At 43.5% G+C, this 25,424-nt stretch overlaps 1 protein-coding gene across 5 annotated transcripts; it reads right to left on the reverse strand.

Moving 5' to 3' along the window:
- Window positions 1-628: 628 nt before the first annotated feature.
- LOC144493474 (uncharacterized) lies at window positions 629-25,424 on the reverse strand. Of its 5 annotated transcripts, none has more exons than XM_078212435.1 (8): window positions 25,233-25,424; window positions 18,150-18,227; window positions 13,059-13,250; window positions 11,109-11,198; window positions 9,583-9,665; window positions 6,974-7,137; window positions 5,231-5,341; window positions 629-3,759 (listed from the first exon to the last, which is right to left on the reverse strand). In XM_078212435.1, the coding sequence occupies exons 3-8, from the start codon at window positions 13,181-13,183 to the stop codon at window positions 3,664-3,666; spliced, it is 669 nt and encodes a 222-aa protein (XP_078068561.1). In that variant the 5' UTR covers window positions 13,184-13,250; window positions 18,150-18,227; window positions 25,233-25,424; the 3' UTR covers window positions 629-3,663. The 5 variants fall into 5 exon arrangements, with proteins under 5 accessions (XP_078068561.1, XP_078068562.1, XP_078068559.1 ...); XM_078212436.1 differs by lacking the exon at window positions 25,233-25,424 and adding an exon at window positions 18,643-18,750; XM_078212433.1 differs by lacking the exon at window positions 25,233-25,424 and adding an exon at window positions 18,643-18,697 and having other exon boundaries at window positions 18,150-18,500.

The following is a 25,424-nucleotide window of genomic DNA, read 5'->3' on the forward strand; positions in this document are numbered from 1 at the left end:
ATCATCTTTAGTCTTCAACACCCTTTGTTTTATGCCCATGACATCTTTGTCAATCTCTCCTAGCTCCCACATAGCCCTGACCCAATTTTCTCCACCCCCTTAAACAGAATAAAATCCATCACATTTCTCCATCTCTTTAGCTCTGAAGGATACCACCTAATGGGTGGCACAGTGGCCAGCGCTGCTAGACACCCAGGTTCAATTCTGGCCTTAGGTGTCTGTGTGGAGTTTGCACATTCTCTTTCTCTCTTCTTCTCCCCCCCTCCCCCCCCTCTCCCCCCTCTCTGGGTGCTCCGGTTAGTTTGAATAATTTAGTTTTACAATCAGTGGATCCACAGTTTCAAAACTTATGCAGATTTCTTGGAAAAATATGATAGTTTCTAATTGTTTGCTTGCATTGGTGAACACAGGGTTGTTCTGACCTGAAGAAAGAAAGCTTTGAAAACTCAAGTTTTAATGAAACAGAGTTAAGAATGAGTTACAAAAATGAGAGCAAAAACACAAGACTTACAGCTCATTTAAGTGACATAACCCATCAGCATGAAACATGTAAAATTTTCTACTCCCAAAAATGTTTAACAATCTCATCTTACAGTCAATTGAATATGCAAAACAGATCACACATCAATAGCTAGTCATGACCTTTCTTTTATTCACAGGAATTCACAATGGAACAGAAAGTTCTCAAACAATGCGTATTACAGTAGAAATCTGCACGTTTGTCAGACTTTTTTAAACAAGGGTGATGTGACAGCAATGGTACAGAACTTAAACCTAGTTTATTATAAACATCAACAATACTGTTACATGTTCTGTTCCAATGAATCAGTTTTAGTGGATAAAATGCATTTTCTCAACATATGTATATGAGGTATCAAAGGTGCATTTGATCAGCCATCTGACCAAACATGCAGAATCGCATTTTTTGAACATACAAGTTGGAACAGCTTAGATTTGGATTTCCTCATGCTTGGTCTGAGTATACCTGCGTCTAGTATACACAATACTTGAATATGCAAGCTAAACTAGGGTTTTGTCAAGCAAAGTTACTCACAATATATAATTTTAAATATTGTGATAACGGTTGAGTGCTTAATTACCTATGTTTACTCACCTCCACACTCGGGTGCATACTGCTGGGGTAGACACCAGATATCAATCACCAAGGCCCGTACCTTCTGGTGGTACGGCAATTGGGTTGGATTGCCATTCTGCTCATAATTACCTCAAAATTAATTTGGGCCTGGGGAGGCGTTTGGATCGGTTTGGCTGTGGGAGTGGGGGATAGTTACCCAGAAGCTAGAAGTGCTTTTAATTCTAACTTTTTCTGGGTAACTATGGATGCAAGAGTTGAAACCACCTGAAGTTTGCAATTTAAATCACATTTGCATTGGCAGCAGTTCAGAGAAAGTTTATTAGACCAATATCTGGAATGGGTGGGTTTTCTTATGAGAAAGAGCTTGACAAGCTAGGCTTGTATCTACTGGTGTTTAGAAGAGTAAGAGGCAACTTGATTGAAAACATGCAAGATCCTCAGAGGAGTTGAGTTTAAGTTTATTTATTAGTGTTTCAAGCAGACTTACATTGACAGTGCAATGGAATTACTGTAAAAATCCCCCAGTCGCCTTTTCCGGTACACAGAGAGAATTTAGCATGGCCAATGCATCTAACCAGCATGTCTTTTGGACTCGGAGGAAACCCACACAGACACATGGATAACGTGCAGCCTCCGCACAGACAGTGACCCAAGCTGGGAATCGAACCTTGGTCCCTGGCACTGTGCCACCCCAGGAGGGTGGATGTGGAGAGGGCGCTTCCTCTTGTGGGAGAATCTAGAACTAGGGGGTCACTGTTTAAATCTATGGGGACACCCATTTCAGACAGGGATGAGGAAAAACATTTTCTGTCAGATGATTGAGAATCTTAGGAACTCTCTTCCTCAAAAGGCAGTGGAAGCAGAGTCTTTGAATATTTTTAAGGCAGAGCTACATAGATTCCCGATAAGGAGGTGAAAGGTTATTGGGTAGATAGAAATGTGGAGTTGGATGTTAAAATCAGATCACCCATGAACTTACTGAATGGCAGAGCAGGATTGAAGGACCAAGTGGCCTACTCCTGCTCCTAATTCATATGCGTGGATAGTTCCCACCGCACAGCAATTACCCAAAAGAAGTTCAAACTTCGCAGGCAATTGCCGTGCAATCTGACTTGGGAACTTCCGGGGGCGGGGGTACCCCAGTGCATCTTTAGGGCACCCCCCCCCAGATACATTGCCCTGGAACTCAGCAGGTTACGGCCACATGTTACAGAGAAGGGGATAACTGTCTTTCTACCATTCTTGCACAGTTCCTGGCAGCCAGGTCACACAAGCAGCAGGTCACTCATTTATACTCGCATGTAAAAGTGCTGCTGGGTATTGGGGAACTACAGGGGTGGGGGGAGGAGGGGGGGGGGTGCTGAAGATATAGCTTCACACTAAAGAACTCTTCAAGATACAGCTTCCCGAAGGAACTCTTCAGGATACTACTTCCCTGAAGGCTAAGCTGCTTTGCACAGACTAAGTGAGCCATATAGACCAGGAAGATGACAGGCTTGAACCACACTCAATTGCTAAGTTTAGCTGATCTGGGTCAAGATAGTAACAGCTTGCATTTACATTACAATCATTAGAAAATAAAAGTTCCAGTGATAATGGAAATTAAAACCCAGCAAAAGTCAGGAAGAGTAAGGCCAGGTGATTAAAGCTATGGGCCTGAGTTTTTCAGATGGCAGGCGTATTGTCATTGGTCTAGTAATCCAGAGACCCAGTGTAATGTTAGGGGATCCAAGTGAAATTTGAATTCTATAAAAATCTGGAATTAAAAGTCTAATGATGACCATGAAACCATCTGTCAATGGTTGTAAAACCCATCTGGTTCACTAATGCTCTTTGGGGAAGAAAATCTTAAGCCTTTACCTACTCTGACCTAGATGTGACTCCAGACTCTCAGCAATATGGGCCTCGCAAACCAGCCATTCAGTCCAAGGCCGGAGACAATTAGGGGTGAGCAATAAACGCTGGCCAAGCCAGTGATACCACCACCCACATCCCATGTACGAATAAAAAAAGCAGTTAAAGATGTCTATAAAACTACCCATGGCTTTTAATGTATTACAATGTAAAGTTAAAGGCCTACTCACATACAGAAACAATGGAGGCCTCATTCTTTCCTTATTTTGTGATAGTATACTATTTTTGTTATAGAAAGGACATTCTGCAAGTTACTACTGATAAAGTATCCCTTTGATTTTTCTCTCATTCTATAAGCTAACAATGTCTGCGAATGATTATCAAGGTTTGGTAACAGGAGTCTTGTGTATTGTACAGACTAGAACTGTGTGTTAAGCTGTGCCACTGTTAAAGGAAGATATGAATTGAATAATTTTCTCAAAAAATATACATTTGATTTTTGTACAGTAATTGAATCATCTTGCAATTATTTCAAAAGGAAATATCAACAAATGAGTCTGTGGTAGTAATATTTTAAAAACTTTCCTTGAAGAGTTTTGGCATGGAATTTTAAATACATTATATATATTCAAGGCCTTCATGAATTTCAAGTTTTCATATTAATTCCCCTGGTGCAAATTATAGTCTGTGCATCATTTGGCAATTAACACCATTCAGTCATGGGGGTAGAGTTGCAACAGCCACGGCATCATTATGTACTGGTCTCCAAAAAACATGCTGAAATAATATATTAACAGAGGATGGAACACCTAAAAAATAACAACAATGCAAAATTGGTCAGAATTCAGTGAATAAATAGCATGTGGATAACAAATCTGAAACCTGGGCCTACAAACAGCCTTAAGTCCTGGAGTAACCTCTATGTGTATGTTGATGTTGGATGAAGGCAGTATTGGATCTCATCTGTGACGCAGCATCCAATTACATGGACTAGCAACACATTCTATCAAAGCCCACATGTGACTAATGGGTACTAGGGAGAGGTACTGTGGAATTGTATCCCAGAAAAGTAGGTCACTGCTGCTGGGGAAAGAACAGAAGGAAACTGGTGGGAAAGAGGAAAAACTCTGGAGTCCATAACCAGCAGTAATTTAGACAGAAATATGATTAGCTGTCCAATCCTCGCAGCTTTCCATTTCAAAGTCTCAATGAACACCCAAGGCATCTCTAACAAAGGAGATTACAAGGCTTGCCAGTTTCCATCTTGGTTGAGCTCCATTTCCTTGTACTTTAACAAGGTCAGGCATCTGGACCAGTCCTGAATCACTCACTTCCATAAGTGATGTACATCATTCAGTAGCTTTTTTTCATAACAAATGAAGATCACTTTGCGCTCAAACTTTTGGCATTGGTTTTTCCTTCTCCTTCACTGAGACACTAAGATACAGCTCTTTATGTGATAGGCTAACAGCTCATTTCATTTCCACCCTAAATTCATGTAAGAATTTGCTTTGCAAACTATCTTCAATATGGCAGTTGTTTGAATAATCTCACCCAGTCTAATCTGAAACATTGAAATAGTGTGTCAAGATAATAATCAAATGCAAAATTAAATCTGGATATGTTTCTAGACATCACTTTGCAATAATTGATGCTCCTCTGATCACAGGATAAAATGAAACTCCAAAGATGTGCGGATTAGGTTGATTGGGGTGGCACGGTAGCACAGTGGTTAGCACTGCTGCTTCACAGCTCCAGAGACCTGGGTTCGATTCCCGGCTTGGGTCACTGTCTGTGTGGAGTTTGCACATTCTCCTCGTGTCTGCGTGGGTTTCCTCCGGGTGCTCCGGTTTCCTCCCACAGTCCAAAGATGTGCGGGTTAGGTTGATTGGCCATGCTAAAAAAAAATTGCCCTTAGTGTCCTGAGATGTGCAGGTTAGAGGGATTAGTGGATAAATGTGTCGGGATATGGGGGTAGGGCCTGGGTGGGATTGTGGTCGGTGCAGACTCGATGGGCCGAATGGCCTCTTTCTGTACTGTAGGGTTTCTATGATTTCTATGATTGGCCATGCTAAAATTGACCATTAGTGTCAGGGGGGGATTAGCAGGGTAAATACGTGGGGGTTACGGGGATAGCACTGGATAGGATTGTCGGTGCAGGCTCAGTGGGCTGAAAGGCCTCCTTCTGCATTGTAGGGATTCTATGAAACTTCAGGTGTCCTTCGCCTCCGCTTTTACACAGCATCTCACCCACAAATCCTCCCGCACTCAAACACATACCTGTACACCAGTCACTATGACAATATCACTCTCTGGAATATAGGCTGTTTCTGAAGTTCCTCCATCAACTGCTTGAATCAGAACTTTATAATGGGGAGTATTTCTCAAATTCTATAGATAAAAATATATCAGTGGTTATGTGTCTGTGCAATAAAGGTAAAGCGCTATCCACTTGCATAATTAAAAATGTTCCAGTAGCACATAAGCAGGATTTTATTCTGTGGTCCTTAATGGCTAGTTCCAAAGTGACACAGAGAAACAAGGGTGAAGATTATTTCTTAAACCACGGGTGGAATTTTCCAATAAAAATGGCAACGTGCCAGGTTCTGACTGAAAACTGGCATGTTTCTCCCCAGAAACACAGCCGGGTTTACACTCCAGATCTTCTGACACTTTGTCAGAAATATGGCAAAGGGTCATTGTTTGCACCATCATTCTGGCGGTGCGGAGCCACATAGAGCTGGTACAGTGGGCTCCACAGCAATCAGGGTGACATTGTGAAAGGGCGGTCCAACCCCAAAGTACAATAACAGGCCCCCTCCACACGCGCACACGCACAGAAACACTCCAACCCTTGACTACAAAGGTATAACGTATAAAGGTATAAATGTTTGGATAAACCCCCCCCCACACAATCCCCACCAGCATCGGGGTTTCGGGGCAACAGAGATCGCCCTATATCCCATTATGGCCCTCTTGTGAAAGTTGGTGGCCATAACAAGATTTGCGCCCATGGAGAACAGACCCTGAAAAATCCTCCATTACTTTACTCTCTAAAACATTAAAGCAAAACATACATCAGGGCTACTTGGCCTGGATTATCTTTCCTTCCCTTGAAAAATATTCCTCATTTCTGAAGAAATGCGATATCAGAAATATACTTGCCCTCTGCTTTTAGCACCATGGGCTGGATGTTAGGGTCATGATTAAATCAAAATGAAATATTTTGGGGTCCCTGGGGCCTGAGTCCCTGACCCCCCAATATAAAAGCCAGCGACAAGTCCACCTGTGCTTGGCCAGCTAACCATAGCCAATATAGCCAACAGGCCGTTTCTGTTCCAAGGCAGGCCTTCCACCCAATTGGAGAGGAAATCCACCTCCAAGAGCTGCCAGCCAATCCGAGGACTGATCGCTCCCTCGTCCCAGCAGTGCCATCGGGCGCATTGGCCACTGCTGGCAGCCTCAATGAGGAGTTGCCGATGAAGCCCAGACTTAAAGGTAAGTTTGATTTCTTGCCGGACCCAAGCTGGGATGGAAGAATTACCACGGGTGGGGGTAGTGCCGCTGATGGGCTCCGGGTGATTAAAGGGGGCCCACCCACTTGACTGGTCACCAATCCATCAGGTTTCACCTGGTGGCCCAGACATTTGATGCCAACCTCCCCCACAACTGGTAAATCGCAGAGAGAGCAGGGAGGATGGGCAAGCGATGACACGGTGCTACTGTCATGGTGCCCAATCCCTCACCTGCCATCCCACTTCCATGGGTCTAAAAATTCTGATGTCTGAGTGTAATGGAGATCAATAGCAGGCTAGATCAAGATCAACTTCATGGAGATAATTCAGTGAGATTGAAAAAAATAAATGGAAAGATAAACCAGGGGAGCTCCTTTATTTTCTTGCAAAGCTTTTCTGCTGTTAACTTGGTATTGTCTTAGCAATGAAAAATAAATAGTATTTGGAGAGATCCCTCAACAGATGCCAGCACACTCAACAAAGTTTCCTTTGTGCATCCCTCTCGTACCTGCATGTCTGATAAATATCTTTCGTTAAGCCATTCTTCTGGGGCTCTGGCTCTCTCATCCCAGCCGACAATTACACCGTAGTATCCTTCCTGCTTGTGCGTGAAGACCTGTCCTACTCTGTATTTGACAGACAAAGGCCTTGGAGACCGAGGCTCAGTTGAGTCTAATTAGACAAGTAGGAAATTGCATTTTTAAGAAACGTGCATTGAAATTAAATTTGGAGTCTTTGAAGAAGTCTCTTAGTGGGAATATCATTCATCCACAAGTTTACATTTCAAACTGATGCTTCAAATTATTTTGATGCAATTGTATTAAAGCCTGTTATTTTTGAAGATTGGATTAAAGTTGGTTCCTCCTAGCAGTTTGGGACGGATTCAGTTCGTAGCCTTGGAGATGAAAGAACATTTTGGTAACTCAGTTCCCCAAGTTCTAAGTAGTCTTGTTAATGAAACCAATATTTTTGTCCAAACGTGATGCACATTTGTCCTTGTGCATTTAAATGTGCAAACTATCGTATTCAGCTAAAAGCAGAAAGTTTCCTGAAGCACTACAAAGCTGAACATTGAACAGCGCTGAGGTAGCAAAGCCCAAAGCAAACTAAGATTTTGGAGAGTGCACAGATCTTACAGTGATCACCATCCTACATTTCGGCTTTGGAGAGAATACAGTGAAGGGCAACACAACTGATATCAGGGATCAAACACCCAAGATTGAAGTACAAGGGGAATCTGAGAAAATGTGGAAATTACGGGTTCAAATTAGGGCCAAGTTGTTTGTGCAATCATGAGTCGTGGACTCAAATTCACAACAGTGAGAGTGAACTTCATTTGGGCCTGAATTTCTGCAGAGTTGGAGAGCCTCTCCATTGTTGGAAAAATGGCAGGAGGGGCCCAAATCTGGAAGTCCTTCACCTGAACACAATAAATAATTTTGCATGTCTATGGTTCATGGCTGCAACTGGACATGTTAAAGTGCAGCTGCCTCAGGCAGATCTACTTACTGCTAGTGGAATATTCAAAAACACCATTTGTGAACTTTAGACATGGTAGAAGGAGGTCTGGAGGTCACATTGTTCTTTAGAGAGGTGGAGTGCCCTTTTGGACCTGTAACGTACCCTTTTGGGTATGACCTGAGGACATCTTTGGGAGAAGTAAAGTATCATTTGGGGTTATTAAAAGTAGATACAAGTGTGCATAAACTCATTAGAATGGTCAAGTTCATCAGAACTATCAACAGAGCTGTCATAAGGAACTGTTAAAAAGAACCTTTAGAAGGAATTCTTAGTAGAGCTGCCAAAGTGTTGTCAAGCTGTCAAGGCACTTAAATATTTGAAAAAAGCCTGTTGTGAGATAAAAATCAATGCTTCCTATTTCTCTGTCTGTGTACACAAGTCAAAAGGTTATAAATAGATGATTTGTGCTGCATGATTGATTTCACAACTTTCATTATCAGAGCGGGGTGTCTGTCAATTCACAGTTTGATCAGCAGCTTCAAGTGGTTGTAAACTCTTTGCAGTGGGGCTGTGAATTCCAATGCATGTTTTTATAAGAGATTAAAATAAGTTAAATGTAGTAAATGGGTTTTTAGTCAATGAGAATTTTGTTTTTAAATAGTGAACTCATCAATAGACATTTAAGAATGTTATTTAATCTCAGCACAGGTCACAAGGTCTGCCCCTAGTGGGTATTGGGTCAGTTGCATGGTAGGTGTAAGAGCAAAGGCTGCTAGGCCATGGGTACAGTAAGAAGTCTCACAACACCAGGTTAAAGTCCAACAGCAAATACCATAAGCTTTCGGAGCAACACTGTCTCTGTGCACTGTTGGAGAACAGATATCCACTCCATCTGACGAAGGGGCAGCGCTCCGAAAGCTTATGGTATTTGCTACCAAATAAACCTGTTGGACTTTAACCTGGTGTTGTGAGACTTCTTACTGTGCTTACCCCAGTCCAACGCCGGCATCTCCACATCATGGCCATGGGTTGACATGAATTGACACTGAGTTGTCATGGAGGCAATAAAGGTGATGGGCAGAGGGACATTGGAGCTATAAAATGCAACAGGGGTAGGTGTAGGTACACATGAAGGGTAAAATGGGCCATGGCGGTGGGTAGGTAGGCATGGAATGTATGAGGGGCTATGGGGGGCTTGGGGGGGGGGGGGGGGGGGGGTGAAGGGTGAGAGTTGGAGGGCTGTTTTTTGCTTTACTGCTTTTATTCATTGCTTTGATAAAGCACTAGTGTACTGAGGCAGGCCTTCCGCCAGGGCCCCTCTGCATCTGGCAGCCCCCACACTCTTTCTGGGCTTAGCCACAACAACTCCCAAAAACCCAGCACCCTCCAAGAATGAAAATCCAAAATTCTGGGATACTTTTCCCTAGGTTGGATCAGAGGAGCCGGGAATTATCCTGACTTTGCACTCCTTGCCTGGGAGCAAGGATTCCGGCCAATTTAACCCTTGCGCACAAATAGTGATGGATAGCTGGAGAAAAGAGAGAAGGATTACTGAATTCACAATGGAGCTGCTTTTTTAATTTGGCCAAAGAGTTGTGTAACAGAGAGAAATAAACTCTTGAGATCAAACAAGTGGACTTTTCATTCCCAAGGTACCTGCAAAGTACCCATTATTCTGTTTCAATAGAAAGACTTCCATCGCTGGGGACTCTCCAGGAAGATCGTCAGGCTCGATAGATCTGCAGAACATCAGAGAAAATATCATGGAAACCCACTCAATAAAACTACTTGCATAGAGCAGACCCAAAGACATTTATTTTCCCTGACTCACAAGGAGCAAGAAACTTCCTAGTTCTAGGGAGAGGAAAAAAAGACAAAAGCGTCTAGCACCCCCCCCCCCCCCAATCTTTGGGGTGCATTTTGTTCCATTTTGGGACCATTTTCTCTTCAGTTGGAATTTGCAGGTGAGTTAATTTTTGAGTAGAATTAGAAGGTGAACCTGGCAAGGAGAATGGGCCTTGCCCCAGGAAGAGAAAGATCAGCAGGGGTGAGATGGGTTAAGAAGATGAGACTCAGAGAGGGAATTGCGGAACCCAAACAGCTGAAGAGTGTCTCACAAATGAAGGAATGATCAAGGGTTGGGGAGGGATGCAAAAAAGTCCAGATTCAGAGTCATAGCGCATTGAGTCGAGGTGAGGGGCATGCTTGTGGACGTAGGACTGTAATAGGATGCAGAGAAAGGGTGAGATGAGGTCATGAATGGATTTAAAAGATGAGAACAAGGATTTTAAAATTGAAAGTATTGGAGAATTGGGGCGGCACGGTGACACAGTGGTTAGCACTGCTGCCTCACAGCGTCAGGGACCCAGGTTCGATTCCCAGCCTCGGGTCACTGTCTGTGTGGAATTTGTACATTTTCCTCATGTCTGCATGGGTTTCCTCCGGGTGCTCCGTTTTCCTCCCACAGTCCAAAGATGTGTATGTGAGGTGGATTGGCCATGCTAAATTGCCCCTTAGTGTCAGGGGGACTAGCTGGGGTAAATGCATGGGGTTATGGGGATAGGGCCCGAGTGGGATTGTGGTCGGTGCAGACTCAATGGGCTGAATGGCCTGCTTCTGCACTGTAGGATTCTATGAATAAGGGGACAGTTTTAAGTTGGGAGAAAAGGGTGTCATAACATGAGATTGAGATACATGTGCCAGAGAAGCCTTGGAAAACTTGGAGTTCGTGGGGAAAAAAAGGCCAGTAAGGAGATGAGTAAAACAGTCGAGTCTCGAGACTATAGTTCCAGAGTGGCAGGATGTTGTAAAGGTAGAAGTAAGCAGTCCATGTAGCTGGGAGGATTATGGGGTCCAAATCTCTGCTCAGGGGCCTAGAAATTACACAGTTTTAGGGATGGAAATCTAAATTCCTGGGAATGCAAAGAATGGCATGGAATCTGTTTCCACCCCTTTACGCACCAGAAGAAAAAAATTCCCAGTAACTTCATTGCAGTATTAATGTAAGTCTACTTGTGACACTAATAAATAAACTTCAATCTCTTATGCTGATAGGCAGCATGTAAATTAAAAGACATCATAGATACGTTTAATTATAAACATGTTCCTTTATGATTCTCGGATTCCTTTGCAGATGTTGTCAATAACAGAGTTTATGTTAGTTGTGTTGCTCAAAATCTTACCTCTCTTTTAAACTCCATTCTATTAGCCAGTCCTTCCATGCTTGTAAATTTAAATAAGTTCTTTTGAATCGGTTCCAGTTATCGATTAACCTTTCAAAAAGGGAATTAGAAACATGCAATATATTAGGGCATAGGAGAGAGAGAGAAAAAACATACAAGATTGCAGGATCAAAAATTAAGAGCCGGAGACGGCCATTCAGCCCCTTGAGCCTGCTCTGTCATTCAGTGAGATCATGGCTGAGCTGATTGTGGCCTTAACGCTACATTCCTGCTCGCTCCCAATAATCTTTGATTTCCTTGTAGATCAAACAAGCTACATGTTTGCGATAGTAAAAATAATTAACAGGTGGAAGGCCAACCTCAGTGGGGTGAAGAAAGATCTGACCCCCCAGGTGAATTGGAATCAAAGATTGTCAGGTAAAACTCTGATGGAACATTGGACTGTCTCTGAAGAGATGGTTCAGGTACAGGCAAGGGACATTCTCGAGAGGGGAAAAAAATAGGACAAGCAAAGCCAGAGCTCCCTGCACGATGCAAAGATGAAACATAAAAAGGATTACTGGTCATAATTTTCCATTCCTCCTTTGACACAGGGGTGGCGCCAGAGGACTGGAGAATTGCAAATGTTACACCTGTGTTCAGAAAAGGGTAAAAATAGAGTTTTGAAGTAGAAAAGCAAAGAGGTTATAAAAAACCTGTGATAAAACATTGGTTCAACTTTTACTGGAGTATTGTGTCAAGTTTTGGGCACCACACTTTTGGAAGAATGAGAAGGTACAGAAAAGACTGTTTCTAACAGCAGTTCCTGGATTTAACTGCAGAAATCAGAAGCTGCTGCCACTGATTTACCCTGTAGGACTGGCACGAACCTAGCTGTTATTAATATGGCCAAATTTGGACCAGTTTGTTCAACTCTGGGCACCATACTTCAGGAAGGATAGCAAATCCTTACAGAGAGTGGAGAAGGAATTTACTGGAAGGTAGCCAGGGATGAAGGATTTCACTTAGGTGGTGCCACTGAATTAGCTGGGGTTGTTCTGCTTAAAGCAGAGAAGGCTAACACATTTGATAAGGCCGTTCAAAGTCAGAATGATTTCAATAGAGTGAATAAGGAGAAATGGTTTCCCATGGCAGCGGCTAACCAGAAGTCACAAATTTAATGGGATTGGCGAAAGAGGGAATATCAAAAACACAACAAGTTGTGATCGGGGGTGCATTGCTGAAAGAGTGAAGATAGCCGATTGAATTGTTGCATTTAAAAGAAAATTGGAAAAATACTTGAAAAAAGAAAAAGAAAAACAGAGATATGGGCAAATAGCAAATTTGTGGAAGTAATTCTAAGCTAATTCTAACAAACAGCCGACCAAGCATGATGGGTCGAATAGCCTCCTCATCTCTGCTGCCACATTCCATGTAAACAGGTTAAGAAACAGAGTGTTGAACATGTTCAATCCATTGTGTCATCGTGACGAATGCTGTTTTTGATTCTTATTTTGTTGTTGGCCCATAGTCAGCAACATGTGATAAAATTATAGGATTATTGATAGGCAATAAATTGATGCATATATAGCCAGGATTCTCCAAATAAAGTCCAAAAGTTAAGTGCATTATCTTTTGCTTTTCTGTTGTATAATTGGGCAGATGTCATTTAAGAATAATTAAATCCTGAGCACTGATCACTGCATCAGTGAACAGTAGTGACAAGGTGAAAGCCTATTAGCAGAAAGTTTGATTGAAAATACATTTTGGAAGCTATAAAATTCAACTGGAGTTTATCCTGTGGACCAAATTAGGCATAGAGAGTAGGCACACTGCCTTCTCATCTTGCTGTGCTTAACTTGGGAGTGCTTGATGCTGACACTGGCTATACAAAATCCATGAGGAGTTCCTTTCCCCACAAGTGCCACAATGTTAAAAACACCAACAGATGTTAAAAACGTGTAACGGTACCTTCTTGATGCCTGAGTGCGTTGGGTAGAATCACTGCCAGACCACCGAGATAAAATGTACTGTGCAGGAAGTGCAGATATTAATAAACCTATCTGCAAAACAGCAGCTGCAGTTAGCTGAGGCATCCCAGTTGTTACCACCTTCTCCTTTCACTAACAATGGGGGGGACTTGAAGATAACCAACTTGCACTGCTGTTAATTGAAAGCACAAAAATATTAAATACATGGCACTTTTATTTTGAAAGTCACATAACATACAAGGTACCACAGGTTCCAGGTTCGACACCACTTAAAGCAACTGAGTTGACTCAACCACAAAATACATGGTATTGGGCTCCCAAGTATTTTATATTCAGTCTGATATTTATTTTGTTTAATGATTTTGAACAGGAGTCTACTAGGTGTTCTAATTAAGCAAAAAAAAAACTGAAGCAAGTGTTGTGAATGTGAATAAATGATGTAACAAAATGAGTCTTGTATTAAAATGCTACACAACATATAGTCTGTTGTGATTGTTTCTCCTCCCCCTGCTCCCTAGATACTTGAATATGGTTTCCAACCATGAGTTTTAATATTCCCAGTGTTAAGGCACTGATACTTGATAGCAACATAGAAATGAATACAATTGCGTGCAGCAGTCATTGGAAACAGTTTAGTAATATGTGGGCAACAATGCAACAAATATCTTTATTCCACTACAATCCACCCAATGTCAATTCTTTTTTTGAGTGCAGAGGATACATTTCCAGGAGTGTTGGTAGCCCTCCTGTTGCACAATCTAGCCATACTATACAAGTAAACCTAGACAATGAACACCATTCAACTATATAAGGCATTGCAGACAAATTCAGCATAACAATGACTTGCATTTACATAGAACCATAGAACATTACAGCACAGAAACAGGCCTTTTGGCCCTTCTTGTCTGTGCCGAACCATTTTATGCCTAGTCCCACTGACCTGCACCTGGACCATATCCCTCCACACCCCTCTCATCTATGTACGTGTCCAAGTTTTTCTTAAATGTTAAAAGTGAGCCCGCATTCACCACTTCATCTGGCAGCTCATTCCACACTCCCACCACTCTCTGCGTGAAGAAGCCCCCCCTAATATTCCCTTTAAAATTTTCCCCCTTCACCCTTACCCATGTCCTCTAGTTTTTTTCTCCCCTAGCCTCAGTGGAAAAAGCCTGCTTGCATTCACTCTATCTATACCCATCATAATTTTATACACCTCTATCAAATCTCCCCTCATTCTTCTACGCTCCAGGGAATAAAGTCCTAACCTATTCAACCTTTCTCTGTAACTCAATTTCTCAAGTCCCGGCAACATCCTTGTAAACCTTCTCTGCACTCTTTCAACCTTATTAATATCCTTCCTGTAATTAGGTGACCAAAACTGCACACAATACTCTAAATTCGGCCTCACCAATGTCTTATACAACCTCACCATAACATTCCAACTCTTATACTCAATACTTTGATTTATAAAGGCCAATGTACCAAAAGCACTCTTTGCAACCCTATCTACCTGTGACGCCACTTTTAGGGAATTATGTATCTGTATTCCCAGATCCCTCTGTTCTACTGCACTCTTCAATGTCCTTCCATTTACCTTGTATGTTCCATCTTGGTTTGTCCTTCCAAAGTGCAATACCTCACACTTGTCTGCATTAAACTCCATCTGCCACTTTTCAGCCCATTTTTCTAGCTGGTCCAAATCCCTCTGCAAGCTTTGAAAACTTTCCTCACTGTCCACTATACCTCCAATCTTTGTATCATCAGCAAATTTGCTGATCCAATTTACCACATTATCATCCAGATCATTGATATAGATAACAAACAACAATGGACCCAGCATTGATCCCTGTGGCACACCACTAGTCACAGGCCTCCACTCCGAGAAGCAATCCTCCACTACCACTCTCTGGTTTCTTCCATTGAGCCAATGTCTAATCCAATTTACTACCTCTCCATGTATACCTAGCGACTGAACCTTCCTAACTAACCTCCCATGTGGGACCTTGTCAAAGGCCTTACTGAAGTCCACGTAGACAACATCCACCGCCTTTCCTTCATCCACTTTCCTGGTAACCTCCTCGAAAAACTAACAGATTGGTTAAACATGACCTACCACGCACAAAGCCATGTTGACTCTCCCTAATAAGTCCCTGTCTATCCAAATAGTTGTAGATCCTATCTCTTAGTACTCCTTCCAATAATTTACCTACTACTGACGTCAAACTTACCGGCCTATAATTTCCCGCATTACTTTTTGAGCCTTGGTACAACGGAATAACATGAGCTATCCTCCAATCATCTGGCACCTCACCCGTGGATACCGACATTTTAAATATATCTGCCAGGGCGCCTGCAATTTCAACACTAGTCTCCTTCAAGGTCCGAGGGAATACCCTGTCCGGTCCTGCGGATTTATCCACTCTGATTTGCCTCAAGACAGCAAGCACCTCCTCCCCTTTAATCTGTATAGGTTCCATGACCTCCCTACTTGTTTGCTTTATTTTCATAGACTCCATGCAGTTTACTTAGTAAATACAGATGCAAAAAAAAAAAACCATTTAATATCTCCCCCATTTCTTTTGGTTCCATACATAGCTGACCACTCTGATCTTCAAGAGGACCAATTTTATCCCTTACTATCCTTTTGCTCTTAATATACCTGTAGAAGCTCTTAGGATTATCCTTCACCTTGTCTGCAAAGCAACCTCATGTCTTCTTTTAGCCCTCCTGATTTCTTTCTTAAGTAGTTTCTTGCACTTTTTATACTCAAGCATCTTATTTGCTCCCTGTTGCCTATACATGTCATACTTCTCTCTCTTCTTCTTTATCAGAGTTCCAATATCCCTCGAGAACCAAGGTTCCTTATTCTTATTCATTTTGCCTTTAATCCTGACATACAAACTCTGCACTCTCAAAATTTCTCCTTTGAAGGCCTCCCACTTACCAATCACATCCTTGCCAGAGAACAGCCTGTCCCAATCCACGCTTTTTAGATCCTTTCTCATTTCTTCAAATTTGGCCTTTTTCCAGTTTAGAACCTCAACCCGAGGACCAGATATACCTTTATCCATGATCAAGTTGAAACTAATGGTGTTATGATCACTGGAACCAAAGTGTTCCCCTACACACACTTCTGTCACTTATCCTAACTCGTTTCCTAATAGGAGATCTAATATTGCATCCTCTCTAGTTGGTACTCTATATATTGATTTAGAAACTTTTCCTGAACACATTTTACAAACTCTAACCCGTCTAGACCTTTAACAGTATGGGAGTCCCAATCTATATGTGGAAAATTAAAATCCCCTACTATCACAACTTTATGTTTCCTGCAGTTGTCTGCTGTCTCTCTGCAGATTTGCTCCTCCAATTCTCGCTGACTATTGGGTGGTCTATAATACACCCCCATTAATGTGGTCATACCTTTCCTGTTTCTCAGCTCCACCCATATGGCCTCGGTAGACAAGCCCTCTAATCTGTTCTGCCTGAGCACTGCTGTAACATTTTCCCTGACTAGCAATGCCACCCCCCCACCCTTCATCCCTCTGCCTCTATCACGTCTGAAACATCGGAACCCTGGAACATTGAGCTGCCAGTCCTGCCCCTCCTGAAGCCAAGTTTCACTAATGGCTATAATGTCATAATTCCATGTGTCAATCCACGCCCTCAGCTCGTCTGCCTTCCCACAATACTCCTGGCATTGAAATAGACACACCTCAGAAGATTACCACCACACACAACCCTTCTATTTGTGATGTTGCATGAACTATTAACATTTATTTTCACCCCCGCTCCACTATCTGCTCTGGCACTCTGGTTCCCTCCCCCTGCAAATCTAGTTTAAACCCTCCCCAATAACACTAGCAAACCTCCCTGCAAGTATACTGGTCCCCTTGTAGTTCAGGTGTAACCCGTCTCTCTTGTACCGGTCCCACCTGCCCCAGGAGAGGTCCCAATGATCTAGAAATCTGAAACCGTGCCCCCTACACCAGTTCCTCAGCCACGTGTTCATCCGCCCGAGCATCCTACTCTTACCCTCACTGTCACGTGGCACAGGTAGCAATCCTGAGATTACTACCCTTGGGGTCCTGCTTTTTAAACTTCCTACCAAGCTCTCTATACTCGCTCTTCAGGACCCCCTCACTCTTCCTTCCTACGTCATTGGTACCGATGTGTACCCTGACATCTGGCCCCACCCTCCCACTTCAGAACGCTGTGCACGCGATCAGAGACATCCCTGACCCTGGCACCCGGGAGCAACAAACCATCCGGCGTCTCTGTCACGACCACAGAACCTCCTGTCTGTACCTCTGACTATCGAGTCCCCTATCACTACCGCTCTCCTCTTCTTCCACCCTCCCTTCTGCGCTGCAGAACCAGACTCAGTGCCAGAGATCCGGCTGCCGCAGCTTGCCCCAGGTAAGGCATCCCCCACAGTAGTATCCAAATCAATATACCTGTTGTGGAGGGGAATGGCCACAGAGGAATCTTGCTCTGCCTGTCCTTTCCCTCGCTTGACAGTAACCCAATTACCTGTGCTCTGTGCCTCTGGCGTAACTGCCTCCCTGAAGCTACTATCTATAAACTCCTCATTCTCTCGAATGATCCGGAGGTCATCCAGCTCCTGCTCCAGTTCCCTAACGCGGTTTGTTAGGAGTTGCAGCTGGATGCAGGTGTCATTGTCAGGGAGACCTCCGGCCTCCCTGACTTCCCACATCCTGCAAGAGAAGCATTCCAACATCCTGCCTGGCATTCTTTCTACACTGAAGAAACAAAAACAACTTACCGGAACCTACCCTCGCCTGCCTGTTCACGCCGAAACCTGTTTGAGCCAAAGCCGTCCCACTCTGCTCCCTCTCACTCCGCCGCCCGCTGGATAGAGCGGCCTGCTTTTTAAACCTTCCGCGCGCTACTGGCTGACATCAGGTGCCTGCGCAGTCTCGCGTTCCACTCGCTGCCTCCCTTGCTCTGACTCAAAAAACTCACTGGGGCCTACTTCCGGTTTTACACTCCTGACTGCCTTAGAGAAAAAAACCCAGAAAAAAAAGAGCAAGTTAAAAATACCTCTTACCTACTAGCTCTCCTCACTTGAACCACCACTCTAGTTGCTCCTCTGGAACAATGAGGTCAAACGCTCTAAGGCAAGTACCTTTTAAGAGAAAATAAAAATCATGGTGTCCATGATGTAGAAAAGATGCTTCCTAGAGCTCAATATAGTTCATACCGGTCTCCAAATCTACAAGTTTTCTAACACTTTGGGAGCATGAAAGTTTTCACCCCCATTCCAGCTCAGGTCACTAAGGCTGCTGTTATGTTCCCATCATAACACCAGCTTAAAAAAAAGCTAGGTAGTGATGTCCTCTTGATCTTGATATCTCAGAACCATTTATCCATTGACAAATCAGGAGGGCAGATATATTATCTTAAAAATAAAAAGATAGAAATTGAATAAAGCAAGAAATAAGAAAGGACCTTCCATTTAAACAACTTGTTTCATGTTCTGAGGTCATCAAAAAAAAACACTTCATTATAAATTAAGTAATTTTGAAGTCTATAACACCTACCGTCATTTCAAAGAGACTCAAGTGTTGAAATGTTATGGCTGTCTCCCTGTTCTGCATTAAAATCAGGTCTTGGGTATTAAGGGCTGTTTCTCAGAGTGGTTCGAAGTTGCTGGGGGAGTGCCATCAGGTTCTGTTTTAGAAACACTTCTGTTTATTGTGCACAATGATTTGCATTTGGATCTGACGTAAATGCTACCTAAATTTGCATTCTATAGAAATATATTTACAGAAAAAAAGGAAGTGTAACTAATTTGCAGAAAGAAAGCAAATGGCACATACTGATAAGACAGCAGAAATGGCAAAAGAAATACACAATTTCAGTGTCAATAAATGGGAGGGGGTATAAGAAATTAAAACAGTAATTAAACTTTGAATAAAGGAAAACTGGGTGAGGTGGAAGCGCAAAGGGAGATCGAAATTTTGGTTCACAGGAGAAAAAGTCACACCAAGTGGCTATAAAAAGTTTTGAGTTTATTGGTGTCATAAGTAAGGTTTACATTAACACTACAATGAAGTTACTGTGAAAATCCCCTAGTCACCACACTCCAGCAGCTGTTCGGGTACACTGAGGGAGAATTTAACATGGCCAATGCACCTAACCAGCACATCAGGGCAACACAGTAGTTAGCACTGCTGCCTCACAGCTCCAGGGACCTGGATTCAATTCCCAGCATGGGTCACTGTGCAAACTCCACACACATTCTCCGTGTCTGTGTGGGGTTTCCTCCAAGTACTCCAGTTTCCTCCCACAGTCCAAAGATGTGCGGGTTAGGTTGATTGGCCATGTTAAATTGCACTTAGTGTCCTAGGATGCGTAGGTTAGAGGGATTAGTGGGGAACATATGTGGTGTTATAGGAATAGGGCCTGGGTGGGATTGTTGTCAGTGCAGACTTGATGGGCCGAATGGCCTCCTTCTGCACTGTAGGTATTCAATGATCTTTCGAACTGTGGGAGGAAACCGGAGCACCCAGCAAAAGCCCACAAAGACACGGGAGAACGTGTAGACTCTGCACAGACAGTGACCCAAGCTGGGAATCGAACCCAGGTCCATGGCGTAGTGAGACAGCAGTGCTAACCACTGTGCCATCCCAATAAAAAGAATTAATGCATACTGGGTTTAAAATAATCAATTCAGATACCATACTTAATGTGGACTTTTAAAAATAGGCAGGGGGAAATGTTTTCTCCACGCTGGGGTGCAAACTTTAAAGTAGTGTTTCAATTTGTGGCTTGTGCTAGCTGCAGATTACAACAATTCAGAATTTTTGAAGTTAAAATGTAAACGCTCTATTCCCTATGTTTTTTTCTCCTAATTATCTTGGGTATCATATTAAGCATAATCTAAACAACCTATTGATAGGAAATCGGCTGGTTGGGCTTTATTAGTACTGGTGTGAACTGACAGACAAGTGTAGAAAAGCAATCCAAGAAATAGGTGCCACACTAACTGGAAGGATGTGATTGCACTGGAAAGGGTGCAGAAGAGATTCACCAGGGTGTTGCCTATGATGGAAAGGTTCAGCTATGAAAGATTGGAAAGGCTGGGTTTGTTTTCCCCAGAGCAGAGGAGGCTGCGGGGTACCTGATAGAGATATAAAATATTATGAAAGGCATAGATAGGGGAGTTCCTAAGAATCTTTTCCCCATGGGTCTAAGACCAGAGGGCATAGGTTTACAGTGAGTAGTAAGTGGTTTAATTTGTCCTACCAAAATGAATCACCTCACATTTATCAGGGTTAAACTCCATTTGCCATTTTCAGCCCAGCTTTGCATCCTATCTATGTCTCTTTGCCGTCTACAACAGCCCTCCACCTCATCCACTGCTCCACCAATCTTGGTGTCATCAGCAAATTTACTGATCCACCCTTCAGCCCCCTCCTCCAAGTCATTAATAAAAATCACAAAGAGCAGAGGACCAAGCACTGATCCCTGCGGCACTCCGCTAGCAACCTGCCTCCAATCCAAAGATTTTCCATCCACCACCACCCTCTGTCTTCAATCAGACAGCCAGTTACCTATCCAATCGGCCAACTTTCCCTCTATCCCACACCTCCTTACTTTCATCATAAACCGACCATTGGGGACCTTATCAAACGCCTTACTAAAATCCATGTGTATGACATCAACTGCCCTACCTTCATCAACACACTTAGTTACCTCCTCAAAAAATTCAATCAAATTTGTGAGGCACGACTTGCCCTTCACGAATCCGTGCTGACTATCCCGGATTAATCCGCATCTTTCTAAATGGTCGTAAATCCCATCCCTAAGGACCTTTTCCATCAATTTACCAACCACCAAAGTAAGACTAACCGGTCTATAATTACCAGGGTCATTTCTATTCCCTTTCTTAAACAGAAGAACAACATTCGCCACTCTCCAGTCCTCTGGCACCATCCCCGTGGACAGTGAGGACCCAAAGATCAAAGCCAAAGGCTCTCCAATCTCATCCCTTGCCTCCCAAAGAATCCTAGGATACATTTCATCAGGCCCAGTGGACTTATCGACCTTCAGTTTATTCAAAACTGCCAGTACATCCTCCCTCCAAACATCTATTTCCTCCAGCCTATTAGCCTGTAACACCTTCTCTTCCTCAAAAACATGGCCCCTCTCCTTGGTGAACACTGAAGAAAAGTATTCATTCATCACCTCGCCTATCTCTACTGACTCCATACACAAGTTCCCACTACTGTCCTTGACCGGCCCTAACCTCACCCTGGTCATTCTTTTATTCCTCACATAAGAGTAAAAAGCCTTGGGGTTTTCCTTGATCATCGACCCGCCAAGGACTTCTCATGTCCCCTCCTAGCTCTCCTAAGTCCCTTTTTCACCTCATTCCTTGCTAACTTGTAACCCTCAATCGAGCCATTTGAACCTTGTTTCCTCATCCCTACATAAGCTTCCCTCTTCCTTTTCACAAGACATTCCACCTCTTTCGTGAACCATGGTTCCCTCACTCGGCCATTTCCTCCCTGTCTGACAGGGACATACCTATCAAGGACACCCAGTATTTGTTCCTTGAAAAAGTTCCACTTTTCATTAGTGCCTTTCCCTGACAGTTTCTGTTCCCATCTTATGCCCCATAATTCTTGCCTAATCGCATCATAATTACCTCTCCCCCAATTGTAAACCTTGCCCTGCCATACGGCCCTATCCCTCTCCATTGCAATAACAAAAGACACCAAATTGTGGTCACTATCTCCAAAGTGCTCTCCCACAACCAAATCTAACACTTGGCCCGGCTCATTTCCCAGTACCAAATCCAATGTGGCCTCACCTCTTGTCGGCCTATCCACATATTGTGTCAGGAAATCCTCCTGCACACACTGCACAAAAACTGCCCCATCCGAACTATTTGACCTACAAAGGTTCCAATCAATATTTGGAAAGTTAAAGTCCCCCATGACAACTACTCTGTGACCCCCACACATATCCATAATCTGCTTAGCAATTTCTTCCTCCACATCTCTATTACTATTTGGGGGCCTATCGTAAACTCCTAACAACGTGACCGCTCCTTTCCTATTTCTAACTTCAGTCCATATTACCTCAGTGTGCAGATCCCCCTCGAAGTGCCTTTCCGCAGCCGTTAAACTATCCTTGATTAACAATGCTACTCCTCCACCTCTTTTACCAGCTTCCCTACACTTACTGAAACATCTATACCCCGGAACGTCCAACAATCATTCCCGTCCTTGTTCTACCCACGTCTCCGTAATGGCCACAACATCGTAGTCCCAAGTACCAATCCACGCCCCAAGTTCATCTACCTTGTTCCGGGTGCTCCTTGCATTGAAGTAGGCACACTTCAACCCACCTTCCTGTCTACCGGTACCCACCCTTGACCTTGATACCTTCCCCAACACCTCACCACCCTCAACACTGACTTCGGACTACAACTCCTTTTCCCACTCCCCTGGCAAATTAGTTTAAACCCCCCTGAAGAGCCATATCAAATTTCCCTCCCAGGATATTGGTGCCCCTCTGGTTCAGATGCACCCCGTCCTGTTTGTACAGGTCCCACCTTCCCCAGAATGTGTTCCAATTATCCACGTATCTGAAACCCTCCCTCCTACAATGATCAATGATCTTCCCCCCATCGTGAGGTCAGGAGTGGGGATGTTCACTGATGACTCCACAATGTTCAGCACCCTTTGCAATTCTTCAAATAGTGAGTTCCTTGTCTACATGCAGCAAAATCTGGATAACATTCCAGCTTGTGCTGAAAAATGGCAAGTAAAGCTTGTGCCACACAAGTGCCAGGCCAGTGCCACATGTACCAACTCCAACAAGAGTGAATCTGACCATTGCCCCTTGACAGTCAATAGCATTACCATCACCGAATTTCACATCATCAATATCCTGGCGGTTACCATTGACCAGAAACTGAACTGGACCAGTCATATAAATCTCATGGCTACAAGAGCAGGTCAGAGGCTGGGAATTCTGCAGCAAGTAACTTCATCTCTTGACTATCAAAGCTTGTGCACCATCAACAAGGCCACAAGTCAGGAGCATGATGGAATATTCTCCAATTGCCTGGATGGCATTGGCTCCAACAATATTCAACAGTATTTAACATGAAGCAGCCCATCTGATTGGCTCCCCTCTCATCACTTTAAACATTTGCTCCCTCCACCACTGATGTACAGTAGCAGCAGTGTGCCATATGCAAGATGCACTGCTGCAAATCTTCAAGTCTCCTTTGCCAGCACCTTCCAAATCCATGACTTCTACCACCTAGAAGGACAAGAGTAGGAGATGCATGGGAACACCAACACCTGCAAGTTCCCCTCCAAGCCACTCACCGTCCTGAATGGAACTATATCACCATATTCCTTCATTGCTTTGGGGCCAAAATCCTGGAACTCCATTCCTAATAACACTTTGGTTGTACCAGCACCAGATGGACTGCAGCAGTTTAAGAAGGCAGCTCGTTACCAGTTTCTCAATGGCAATTGGGGATGGGCAACAAATGCTAAAACTGCCAGCAATACCCACATCTCTTGAAAGAATAAAAAAAAGTTAACAATAATTTCTTCTCTAAAAATTTTGCTCACATCATTTCCCTTCTTAATAACATTTCCGCTAAGCATATCCGTCCTCAGCACACACATTTAGGGGTCAACTTTCCCTCCGGATAAAGGAAACAGGACAGTGGATAGTTTCTGGGTCCGGAACCAGCCCCCAGGGGTAACCAGTCAGTATTTGGGATTTTCACTAAGGGGGTGCACGGAGACAGGTTCCCGGTCCAATTAAGTGCAGTGGGCGGGCTCTCAAAAACGGAGGGCCAGTCAGAGTCCTCCCAGCTGGGGCGGCGCAGCAGTGAATGGCGAGTAAGTGACAGGGTGCTCTAGCATGGAGGTGCTTTCACATCACATTTTTAAAACTTGTAGCCAAACTCTGTAGGGCAACCTTTAGCACTTACACCCAGGCGGATAAAGAAAGGTTTTAGGCACACGACCAATTGGTTTTGCCACGTTTTCACTGGCCTGAAAACATAACCCCCACCCCGCAATTGTGGAGGGAGAACTGAATCTCTAAACACATTCTTGCATTTTAAATTGAAAGGATGCATGAAATGCTTTAAGCACCATCTCTCCCCACCCCCCACCCAATCAAAGTAACAGCAGGAATACGCTCCCACTGACCGTTTCAACAAACAAAAGCGTCCCACAGCCTAAGAGGGCTGGATGGGGTAAATGTTACTTGGTGGTCCACTTTGACTGTGGACATGGTGTGATAACTGAGACAGACTTCCTCACTGCCCTCACCCCAGTGAGCAGCCTGCCAGATAAAGTATGGGGAAGCGCCTTTTTTTTCAAAAAAGGTCTATGAGCAGTGAACATTTGTGATTTTGGATTATGAAATTCAAATTGCCTAACACAGAAAAGAGGTCAAGCCTCCTGCAAGCGTTCTTCTGTTTCTAAAAATAGCCACCTTATAATCGCCCCCGTTTAAATGTGTTGTTGCTTGTGCGCTGGTACGAATGAGGAAGCAAAATTGCTTCTGGACTTAATCACGGTGCGTCAGCAATGGACCTAGAAATGCATCTTTTTACTGGTTTGAGAAAGCCTTTTAATATCTGATGTTGACTAAATCGGCGAACGTTTGTTTAAAGTGGCAATCAGCAGCAAGTCCCCGGAGCACTTTCTAATGGGATTGTAAACCTGTGTGATGCAGAGTCCCAATTCTTGAGGAACTAGGTTAGAGCGACCGCTGTTTAGGGCTTTGTTTGAAAGGTAATTCGCCTAATATTGCAAGTCCAAAATAAACCGGGATTTAGGGTCTCAGAAGGCAGACCCAAACCACCGGGGACCCCCAGCAAATGACACACTTAATTACAAATCACAGAAACCACGAGTGTAAATATTAAGAAATCTGATGGGAACCTTTTTCAAAATAAACTTTGAAATTGAAATAAAAATCATAAACTTTCAGCTATAAAACATGTTGCGAACTCATCCCAAATGAATTGGTTACTGATTTTGCAACTTTTAAGACCAGTTACTGTAAAACACTATCACAAGAGTTGGACCTAAAGCAAAAGATACATTGAATAGCGAATGTGGAAATGAGCCCAACTTACCAAAACACTGGATATTTTTATTGTGTGAATTTTGTAAAAGAATAAAAAGTCAGCCCAGCCTTTGTAGCACTTCCTACAGGTCTCTCTCTAAATCCACGGGGGCTTTGATCGCATTCACCATCCGCTGTCAGAGGCGCTAGGAAAACAGTTCTTAACCAGGGCACACTGGCTCTTATCATTAAGCCGAACCTC

The sequence above is a fragment of the Mustelus asterias genome, chromosome 5, assembly GCF_964213995.1.
Source record: "Mustelus asterias chromosome 5, sMusAst1.hap1.1, whole genome shotgun sequence".
Lineage (NCBI taxonomy): Eukaryota > Metazoa > Chordata > Chondrichthyes > Carcharhiniformes > Triakidae > Mustelus > Mustelus asterias.